Source organism: Octodon degus, unplaced genomic scaffold (genome assembly GCF_000260255.1).
Source record: "Octodon degus isolate 3935 unplaced genomic scaffold, OctDeg1.0 scaffold00178, whole genome shotgun sequence".
Taxonomy (NCBI): Eukaryota; Metazoa; Chordata; class Mammalia; order Rodentia; family Octodontidae; genus Octodon; species Octodon degus.
Genome location: NW_004524754.1, coordinates 890,990 through 902,157, shown reverse-complemented (window position 1 = coordinate 902,157; position 11,168 = coordinate 890,990). Strand labels below are relative to the sequence as shown.

At 51.7% G+C, this 11,168-nt stretch overlaps 1 protein-coding gene across 1 annotated transcript in view; it reads right to left on the bottom strand.

The window, feature by feature from the left end:
* Positions 1-2,020: 2,020 nt before the first annotated feature.
* Positions 2,021-11,168, bottom strand: part of Scnn1a (sodium channel epithelial 1 alpha subunit) — a 24,494-nt gene continuing 15,346 nt past the window's right edge. The window contains exons 4-13 of the mRNA XM_023703736.1: positions 11,020-11,164; positions 6,945-7,048; positions 6,442-6,605; positions 5,948-6,046; positions 5,661-5,778; positions 4,458-4,536; positions 4,134-4,191; positions 3,991-4,046; positions 3,777-3,852; positions 2,021-3,399 (exon numbers count right to left, since the gene is read on the bottom strand). Coding sequence (XP_023559504.1) covers positions 3,052-3,399; positions 3,777-3,852; positions 3,991-4,046; positions 4,134-4,191; positions 4,458-4,536; positions 5,661-5,778; positions 5,948-6,046; positions 6,442-6,605; positions 6,945-7,048; positions 11,020-11,164 — 1,247 coding nt within the window. The 3' untranslated portion in view covers positions 2,021-3,051. The remainder of the gene's footprint in view (positions 3,400-3,776; positions 3,853-3,990; positions 4,047-4,133; positions 4,192-4,457; positions 4,537-5,660; positions 5,779-5,947; positions 6,047-6,441; positions 6,606-6,944; positions 7,049-11,019; positions 11,165-11,168) is intronic.

Genomic DNA, 11,168 nt, shown 5'->3' with positions numbered 1-11,168 from the left:
AGTAGTTCATACTAATAACAACTAATACTAATAATAATATTTCATACTAATAATAACATACTAATAATAACATTTCATACTTATAACAACATTTTTAGGGGCTGGTGAGATGGCTCAGTGGTCTAAAGCACCTACTTAGAACAAGCTAAGCAAGGGACCGCGGTTCAATCCCCCAGCACCACATGCCAGCCAGCCCCGCCCCCTGGTGGGCTGAGCTGGCCACACACACACACACACAAAAATAAATTAAAAAAAAAAATTAAAAAAAAAAACATTTTTAGTGTTACAAAGACTTTAGAATAGTCTGTACAAGCTGCCAAAACCATTATGTACAGCCCAAGACAAAAGAATTTCTCTTCATGAGTTGAGATTAAGTGCTGATTTACTAAGTTTAAAGCTTTGACACAGGTAGTTTTTTGTTTGGAACTGGGGATTGAACTCAGGCCCTTGCGCTTGCTATACAAGCGCTTAGTCTACTGAGCTGTCTCCCTGGCAGTAGTATTAAATTGTTCAACAGAATTTTAAAAATAGAAGAGAAGATGGTGAGAAGTGGTTAGATCTAGGGGTGTGGAAAGCTAGCTCGCTTTGGGCTGGAGGGTATAGCTCATTGGTAGAGCATTTGGTGAAGACACCCAGACCCTGGGTTCAATACCTTATACCAAAACAACCCCCAAAACCTAGCTAGTTCCTTGAGGAGGCCGTAATCCCTCCAAGAGTAGAAAAAGTGATGAAGAAACAGAAGAGGGCCAGGTTAGAGGATGGTGGCACAGGGTCGGCTGCTGGGCTTGGAGAGCCAATGATGAAGAGCTTGCGAGCTGGGTGTGGTAGCAGAGGCCTGTAATCCCTGCTTCTGGGAGGCTGAGGCAGGAGGAGCAAAAGTTCTAGGCCAGTCTGGGCAATACAGTGAGACTTCGAACTGAAGAGGGCTGAGGGTGTAGCTCAGGCTAGAGCCCCTGGGTTTGATATTCAGTACCACACACACGCACACAGAGCTTCACATCAGCAGAGGCTTGTCCCTCTTCAGGACTCACACAGACACAGGAACACCAGTAGACGTACACATGCACACTAAACCTGAAAGGGCACTGGACAGAGTCCAGGTGACGTGGGTTCTCACCCAATCTCGTCATCCAGGTCTCCACCCTTCCCAGGGAGGCTGGAGGCTCAGTTCTCAGGTGGTTCTGTCAGAAGCATGAACCTGGGCCAGCTACCCCACCCACCAAAAACTGAGAACACGTGAGCCCTAACCCAACTCCTTGGCATAACCCACAGATGGGATGGGGATAGGGGGTACACCAAGTGGAAGCCAAGGAGCCTCAACCTGCTAGACCCCTCTCTGTCCACCTAGTCCTCCTCCCCTGCCAGGGCAAAGGGCATGGGCATAATGTGGGGCCCAGCTGAAGGCAGCCACATCTAAGAGCTCTGAGGAGGGGGTGGCTGGAGCAGCCATTTCTGGCATCATAAATCCAAAAACGGGGAGTCAAGTCATCGCATGGGTGCAGGTTAGGATGCTTTCTGTGTCCCTATGGCCCTTCACTGGCTCCTTGTCCTGTTCCCTCAGGTCCTGCTTCTCTTCTGGCACCTCAGGACAGAGAGAGTGGAATGAGTGAAAATGAGACTGCACTTCCATGTTCCAGTTCTGCTGCTGGCATGGGCTGAGGAACTGGGGCTCTGGAAGGTAGGCTTCCTTCAGACGTCCCTCACCCTCCCTCCACCCACCTATCCTCCAGGAGCGTGGGAGATGTGCTGTGTGATGCCAGGTGAGCAAGGCTGCACAGGCCCAGAGCTTTCCGAAGGAACTGGCCTGAATCTCATCAACCCCAGACAGCAGTTGACAGGGAGGAGGGCAGACAGTAGTGCATGGTGTTCGACAAATGAGCAGAGGGAGTAGGAGAGGAGGCTGGGACGCTGGGGAGGGTGGAGTAGTCTTGATCACTCTGAAGTGAGATCCTTGAATGGGAGAAGCACAGGGCTCCTGCTTCCAGCCTATTGAGGGGATGTGCACTCAGCAGACACTTCACCCACAGAGGGGTGGATGAATCCCCCAGGCTCTCCTCCATGGTGAGCCAAGGGGCACAGGGGCCTGTGCCTTCCTGCTCCATAAGACTTGCTGGAAGTATGGGCAGTGACTCCAGGGTTTGCATCTCCTCCATTCCCACTTCACGGGCACCACCCAGCTCTCCATGACACAGCTTTACCTAACAAACATTTATTGAACGCCTGCCTACCTGCTCTAAGCAGGATGGTAGGCTAAACCTGGAGAACACGTAAATGAACAAAACTCGGTCCCTGACCATCTAGTCAGGTGAGCAGACACAAATGAACAGGAAAGTATAACATGACATCAGTGCTCCAGTAGATGTTATAGTATGTTACAGGCATCTGGAAAGAAGGGGGTGATCAGTTCTGCAGGAAACAGGCTATCAGACAAGTAATGGTGTCTAAACAGGGTGCTGAGGGATGCAGCAGAGCTCTCCAGGAGATGGCAGGGGAGACTTCCAAGCTGAGGAAATCGCTTGAGCAGACATGCAGAGGTATGAGGGACTCAGCACTGGGCTATGGCTCTGTGAGGGTCTTGAGCCTGAGACCAGAGGAATCTGGGAAAACTTGACTAACCTAGTCGGCTCCAGCCACTGCCCTGAGCAGTCAGGGAAGGGGAATTGCCCAAGAACTAAAAAGGGGGCTTTTGGGTGGGGTTCCCCACCCAAGTTCAAGAATAGAAGCAGACATGTCTGTGTCCCTGGAAGCAGTGTGGCCAGGTCAATCTGGGGCTGGCCCAAGGTCACTGGAGAGGGGACCTAGGCGTGGCTCTGTGTGCACCTTGTTTGTGCTTTGTCCTGGTTGCCGCAGTTTCCTAGGGAAGTTCCTTGACACAACTCCAAGTTTGGCCCCACTGATCCAAGGGCAAAGGAGCCTTGTCCGTACTCACTGGGGTGGAGTGGGGGGCCTGGCGAGCTTCTCCACTCCTCCCCCAGCTCCCCCTCTGCACCACAGGCACATGGGCAGCTCAGGTGGTCCCAGGTGTCTCTGTAGGAGGCAGGATGCCAACTCTTAGGGCTCCCCTAGAGCATAGGTACCCGAGCCAGCCTCCACTGAGCCCTGAAGAGGTGGGCAGGCGCTGAGGGTGGCGTAGGCAGGTGGAGGGGCTGTCAAGGCTGGGGAGGCAGGGTGGGCACAAAAGCGCGAAGGGAGGGAGGATGAGGGTGTACAGGCGACCTCCCTGGCAGCCCGGGCCCCTCGTCCTGGAGCCCAGTAGCGGCTCCGGAACCTCCGCAGCAGCATGAGGAATGTGATGACCAGGAGGTCGAACATGAGCTCCGCCATCTCCACCACTGACAGCACGGAGGAGCCAAACCACAGACTCCATTGGCTGCCCAGGTTGGACAGGAGTGTGACCATCTGCAAGGGGGAAGGGCAAGACAGGGGAAGCTGATGAGCCAACCCAGAAGCCTGTGTGTCCCCTCAGGCACCCGGTGTCCCCACCTCTGGGCCCCTGCCTCATATCCGGAAGAGAGCTGGCAGCGAGACTGGCAGACCAGACAGGCCAGGGCTTCTCCCCACCATCTGGCACACAGGTGCCTCCCCTGTACCCAAGACCTCATGCACCAGCCCTAGCCCCTCCTTCCACCCCTCTCAGCTCCTCCTCAGCCACACCCTCCTCTTCTATGGAGGCCTGAGCCTTTCCACCTGCACAGAGACAACCCCTTGCATTCCCAGCCAGCCAACCACCCCAGAGACCCCCAGAAGAGCCACAGGCTCAGCAGGGCAGGCCCTACCGTGACAGAGGGAGACTCAGAATTGGTTTTGTAATTCAGCTCCTTGAAGAAGATGTTCAGTTTGGCTACGCCATTTCTTGGGAGGGAGGGAGAGGCAGGAAGAAAATGTTAACTTCTCAGACCCTCTTCCAATTGGCTGCATCTGTTCCTCTGCCCAGATCTGTCCTTTCTCCCAAGGCTTCCTGTCCCAGGATTATCATGAGGCAGGACTGACCTTTTGTTATTGATGGTATAATTGTTCTGTAGGGACAACATCTGGAAGATCCAGTCCTGGGAAAGGATGGGGGCGGCTATGAGGTCACAGTGTTACACACACGTGTGCGTGCATGCCTCCCATTCCTCCATTCCCCGCTTTACCTGGGATGTTGCCGAGGGCCAGCGTGAGTAACCTGCAGATAACTTGTACATGGTCACACTGAGGATGAAGAAATGCATTTAATTTGGTTTTGGTTTTGGTTTTGGAAGCAGAGTCTCACTGTGTAACCCAGGCTGCCCTTAAACTTGTGATCCTCCTGCCTCAGCTTCCCAAATGGTAGGGCTGTGAGTGGAACCCACACCTGCCTAAAAATGTGCTTAGTGATGGATTGGGGTTCTCCCACTCAGAAGTTTAGCTGTATGTCTAATATCCTCCTGGCCACACAGCCCACTGTCTGCCCTGAACCTAGCAGCAGGGGCACTCACCTGCACGGCTTTCGGCACTTATTGAAGCAGCCCAGACTGTCGGAGGAGAAGGCGCCCTGGAGCTTATAGTAGCAGTAGCCTGTGGGTACAGAGAGGGGCCTGTGTTCTGAGGGCACCTCAGACTTCTCCACCCAGTCCCCCAGAGCCTCCCACTTCACAAGAGCTTTATGCAGCACTATCCTGATGTATCCTGGGTCAGAGCAAGAAACTATTAACACATTAAGCAAAATCAAGAAAACAAATTGGCTACAACCATATAAAATATGCTGTGTAAGCAAAAACTAAACCTCAGAAGAGAAATGGGAACAACTATTGTGTAAGAATAATGGGGTTAAACCACAATGAAAAACCATCTAACACCCATTAAGATAAAAAAGATAATAGGAGCCCTAGGGAAGCTGAGGCAGGCAGATTGTGAGTTTGAGGTCAGCCCAGGTTACATAGTAAGCTTTTGTCTGTCTCAGAAAACAAAGGAGGGCAGCCTTGGCCGCACATTCCTGTAATTCCAGCACTTGGGAGGCTGAGGCATGAGGGTCACTGTGAGTTCAAGGCCAGCCTGGGCTACAAAGTGAGCTCAAGGCATCCTGACTTGCATAGTGAGACACTGTCTCAAAAAAAGGAAGGAAAAAGAAAAGGAAGAAAGCAAGAGAGAAAGATGAAAAGAAAGAAGCAGAAGGGATGAGAAGATAGCTGAGGCAGGGGAGATAGCTCAGTAGAATAAATGCTTGCCTGGCAAGCACAGGGTCCTGAGTTCAGTCTCCAGTTCTGCCCAAAAAAAAAAAAAAAAAAAAAAAAAAAAAGAGTGGGGGAGGAAGAAGAGGAGGAGGAGGAGGAAGAGAAGAAGGACATCATGAAAGGGAAAGAAACTGTTCAAAAGGAATGACTGAGATGGGAGAGAGGAGAAAAGAAGTAAGGGTAAATGTATTTGTACTTCAGCAGGCAGCAAGGAAGGGGCTTTCCTCTTGCTGCAGACAAAGGAGAAAGATTCTAACAAATCTGCACAGACCAGGGGAGAAAGAGACTGACAGGGAGGGACAGATAGAAGAGGGAGGTAGAAAGTGCGGGATACAGACAGGTGACAAAGGGCTGGAAAGCAGAGGGAGAGGGAGAAGTGGGCAGGGCAGGCAGGATCTACAGCATCGCCCAGTCAGGTGGCCCAGGAGAGAGGATCTGGGGAGAGGGCGTCTGGGTGCAGCCACTCACCCCAGGCACTGTGGTTCCTGTAGTCACAGAACTCCACGCCCTTGGGCCTTGGGTAGAAGATGTAGGCGCAGCCGCACTTCTCAATCATGCTCTCCTGGAAACACGAGTGGATGCAAACCTGGAAGAGGTGGAGAACGGAGGAAAGGTGAGGCCTGGCCCACCCCCCTCCCTTCGCTGCACCTGGCTGCACCTGTGCTGGGCTTTCTGGAGCCCCCCACTATCTCCCCTCCCCATGGCCACCAGCGTAGGCCTGCGCACCAGTGGCCACTGGAACAGGGCGGACTCACCTGCTGCGTGTACTTGGAAGGGTACAAGTTCTGGACAGGGACATCGCTGCCATTCTGAGTGCAGTCTCCATAATTGCCCCCAAGTCTGTCCAGGGCTTCCTGTGAGCCACACATACAGAGGTCAGAGGGGAGAGGTCAGAACAAGCAGCCCAGGCTCCAGCCTGGCTTCTCGGTCTTCTTCCCTCAGTCCAGGCTTCTATTCCACCAGCACCTGCCATCCCTCACCGTCTCCAGACATTCCAGGCACCCCCAGCACCCATCTCCCCCTCCTACACTCTCAAGACAGGGCTCAGAGCACACCCTGGGACCTAAGCATGTCCACCACCCATCACAGCCTTCTCACCCAGGCAGGGCTCCTTCCCCGGCCCCTTTGCTCCTCAGTTGGCTCCTGGGGACTGCCCCATTCTCTGAGCACCCACTCCACGACGGCTGGGACTGCTCAGCTGACCCATTCCCCCCACGGACCCCCACGCCCCATGCCTTGTGGTCCTTGCCTTCCGCATGCTAATGGAGGTCTCCACACCAGGCCTCAGGTTGAAGCCACCATCATCCATAAAGGCCGGCTCATCCTGCCCGTGCACTGTCACCCTGGCCCCCGTTACCGTGGACAGCAGGGGGATGTAATCATTCTGCTCTGTACGCAGTGTCAGGGACAGACCTGGAGGTGTGGAGGGAACAGAGTTGGGGGGGGGGGCCTCTGAGAGAAGAGGATAGAAACTCAGCAGCCCATCCTGCCTGCTTGCTAAGCTCCAAGGGGAGCAAAGCCAGGAGGACTTGGCCTCTGGGGAGGAAGGACTGGGATAGGATTTTACTCATGCCTGGGATAGACCATGCAGTGCCCTCAGGGAGAACGAACAGAGAAGTCCCTTTCCAAGACTGAGAGTCCTGGAAGTGTGTAGCCACTCCAGGATGTGAGCCAAGATGAGTAAAAGTGGGTGGCCAGGGTGGCAGGAAGGGTAGGGGCAGAGGGTGGCATGCCAGCGGCAGGACTCCTCACCATTGTTGATCCCCGGCATGGAAGACATCCAGAGGCTGGAGTCATTCTTGTTGTTGAAAGTGTAGCAGTTGCCGTATATTGGGTGGTGGAAGTGAGAGTAATTCCTTAGCAGGAAAGAGAGAAAGCAGCATCAGTGAAAAGTACATGTGGTCAGTGGAGCAGAGAGATGAGACAGGAAGCTGCTTTCAGCCCCTCCAGGAGTTACATCTCCGGGAGCTGTTTGTTCTCAATCACCTGCTGACACGGCTGGGAGTTTATCCATGATCCCTGTCACTCTAGGCAGCAGCCTAGGGAAGCCTCATTCTCTCATCACACAAGTTCCTGCAGCAGCTGGCCCAAAGTCACATGGACAGTGCCATTGACCGAGATGCGGACCCGGGTCCTCTACCTGCCAGCCCAGACTCCTCTCCTAGGCCATGTGACCTCACTGGTCTAGACTTCCAGGCCGCCTGGTGAGCAGTCTTGTGCTGTGGTGTTTTCAAAAGACCTTTTCATTATCAGCGTGTCCCAGATTGCTATGGCCAGGGCCCATCTGCAGCCGGTGTGGGGCTCAAGAGAAAGCCGCCACACAGGCAGTGCTGCTGCAGCATGAGAGCTGATGACAGGTTCAAAGCTCGAGGCTGTGTGGGACTGCAGCTCGCTCCGGCAGAGTGGGTTCTGTGTCCTGCTAGCCTGCCTTCCTGACTCTGGCTATGGAAGCAGGGGAAGGCGGAGATGGGGGTTTGCCTGTGAGCTGCACGTGCCTGAGAGCAGGGGTGGGGCTCCGGAAGCATGGCCTTGACCAGATCCCATTCTAAACCACTTTGCAGAATAAGGAACTAGATGATCTGGAACACCCTGTTGGCCTTAACAGCTAAGCAGAGGCAGAGGTGTGAAATACTGGGGCATATTTTAGCATTTGCATTTGAGGTAGAGGCAGGCAGGGGCTGAGGAGGAGGCTACAGAAGTGGCCAGTCCTGAAGAGCCGCTACACCCACTGGCCAGGACAGGGGACAGGCGTGGTGCAGTGGCCGCACCATGGAGGTGCATCAGCAGACCGGGGCAGCAATGTGGATGGGTAGGAGTTGTGTAGAGCTTACTTATTTTCTTTTTAAAGAGGAGCAATGAGATTGTGTAGTTAGCACATCACTTATGTAAATCAAATGCAAATTTTACAAAACACATACAAACAAAAATATACATTGGGAGCATTGATATGTAGTGGCTTGTGAGAAGCTGCCACTAGTAGGATCGTCAAGAGCACAGGCTCCAGAACAGAGTTTCTTGCATCTGAGTCCCAGCTCGAGCAAGTATCCGAAATGGGAACAAATGAGTGACTCACTGTCTTTGTACCTCAGCTGTCTCATCTGTAAAATGAGGGTAATAAAATATCTACCTCACAGGGTTGCTAAGGATCAAACTACAATAAGTGCATTAGCACTTACTGAAAGCTATCTGATCGTGAATTTATTAGGATTTCTAATATGGCTAAAGTGGAAAAGAAAGACAGACAATAACAAATAGAGGATGCACAGACTTTGGAGGCCTCACACAATGCTGCAGGAATGTCACTGAGGCTATTCGGCAAAATCTAGCCCTTCCTTGAGATGTGAAATGTTACCCTAGGACCCAGCAAGTCCCACTCCTAGGTGCACACTAGGAGAAATGAAAACATACATCCAAGAAAAATCCTGTTTAGGAATATTCATATCAGCTTTATTCATACTAGTAAAAAAGTGGAAGCAAGCTGGGTGTGGTGGCATACACTTGTAATCCCAGCACGTGGGAAGCTGAGGCAGGAGGACTTCCACCAGTTCAAGGCCAACCTGGGCTACATAGTGAGACCCTGTCAAAACCTCCCATCCATGGGAACAGAGCTGGGAGCGAGGTTTTAGTGATAGAGCACTTGCCTAGCACATAGGAGGTCTGGGTCCCATCCCTAGTATCAAAAAGTGGGAACAACCCAACTGAAGGACTGATGAACAAAAAATGTGGCATAGCTATACAATACAGCATTATGTAACATAAGAAGAAACGAAGTTCTGATATGTACTACAGCATGAATGAACCATGAAAACATGTTGGTCAGTCACAAAAGACCCTGTTTTTTTTTTAATTTTTAAGACCCTGTACTGTATCTCTTTATATGAAATGTCACAGTAGAGAATCCATAGTGACAGGAAGCAGATAGTAGTCCCCAGGGCTTGCAGAAAGGGTAGAAATGGAAAAGAACTGCTAATGGAGACCAGATTTCTTTTTGGGGTGACAAAAATGGTCTAAAATTGGTACTGATGGTTGCACAACTCTGGCTATACTGACAACCAGTAAACTACACACTAAAAGGAAGACTTCTATGGCCTGGGAGCTGTGTTTCAGCAAAGAGTTATTAAAGAAGAGACAAGGATTGGTGATGGAGCTCAATGGTAGAGCTCCTGCCCAAGATGCTTGAGTTCCACGACCCCCCAACACACACACACACACACACACACACACACACACACACACGCACGCAGCAGGCAATGTGCAGGGCTTGAAGAGGGCTGAGGAGATCATACTAAGGAGGTTCAACTTGCTTCAAAATGTCCTGGAGACTCTGAAAGACTTCGATCAGGCCTCACTGGAGTCGTTGAAGTATAGAAAAGTAAGTATGGTGAATACAAAGCTTGTGTGTGTGTGTGTGTGTGTGTGTGTGTGTGTGTGTATTGTGGCTAGATGTGTGTCCCAATCCATGTGTCAGAAGCTGAATCCCCGGTTGCAGGGGGCACTTAGCAGGAGGTGACTGGGTCTCCTCGATGGCTCCATGCCATCATGGAGGAAGTGTTAGTTATTGTGGGAAAGGCTGTTCTACATTTGAGCCTGTCCTTCCTGCTTTCTTTCTTTCTTTTTTTTTTTTTTTTTTGTTTTTTGGTGGAACCGGGGATTGAACTCAGACCCTTGCACTTGCCAGGCAAGCACTTATTCTACTGAGCCATCTCTCCGGCCCCACTTTCCTGCTTTCTCTGTTTTTGTTTTTGGTTTTTTTTTGTTTTTTGTTTTTTGTTTTTTTTCTTTTTGGCGGAACCAGGGATTGAACTCAGGCCCTTGCGCTTGCCAGGGAAGCGCTTATTCCACTAAGCCATCTCCCTGGCCCCATGCTTTCTCTTTCAAATGCACAAGTGCAGGTCAGCAACCCTTCTGTTTTCCATGGTTTGTTGTATGGGGCCTCATCATGCCAGTGCCACTCTCTCAGGCTTCCCAGACTCCAAGACTATAAGAAATGTTTCTTTTCTTTGTGAATTACTCAGCCCATGGTACCTAGTTATAGCAACAGAAAACAAACTAAGATACTTCCTGAGTCTACAGGACAAAAGAGGGCTCACAGGTAGAAAGGCCTTGGCAGAATGGTGGCAATAACTCAGGAAAGAAAGGAAGAGGTGACCTAAGTGTCAGGGCCAAGATGGACATTGGACTCTATTGATGGAAAACACCAGCCCAGCAGGCCGGCACAGGGAGAGAACTGCAAGAGGGCAGTGACGGCTGGGGAGGCGGGTGTGGCCTGACTCAGACTGATCTGCCTGGCTTCCCAGCTGCCAGCTTCTGTCCTCAAACAAACACAGCAACCACACAAGCACAGTGTGTGGGCACCATGGAGTGGTGGGGCTGAGGAGGTGGCACCTGGCCCTGCTGCTGTTCTCCGGCTGTGCTGTCCCCATCACCAGCTGCCTGCTCTAGTACAAGGCGCTAAGGGCAAGGACTGTATTTTTCCCCTTATATATATATATATCTCAGATACCTAGAACAGTATTTGACACATAGTTCAAAAAGTCAAAAATATTTGTCAAATGAATATTGAATGAGTCTCCTTTTTGTCTTTTGTTTTCAGAGAGAAAGACTACGGGGAACAATGTGCAATGCTCAGCATCACGTGGCCAAGACAGTAAGCAACTACCTCAGCACAGGACTGCCCCCTAGGTGAGGAAGAAGCCTCTGAAAGACCAAGCCTCGCACTCCAGCCCTGCTTTCTTAAAGCTAGATCTCAATTCCTAGGGCAAGCTGATGGATCCACTGTCCTCAGACCCTGCAGAGGGCAGCAAAAGTGATCTTGGGGCAGACTCACGCCTGGGTGCACGGGGCCTGGTTGAAGCGGCAGGTGAAGATGAAGTTGCCCAGCGCTTCCTCCTCCAGTGAGGGTGAGGTGTCGGCCAGCCGAGCCAGGATGTTGATGTAGTGGAAGCGGTACCACTCGCGCACCCCGTCCACCCCTGA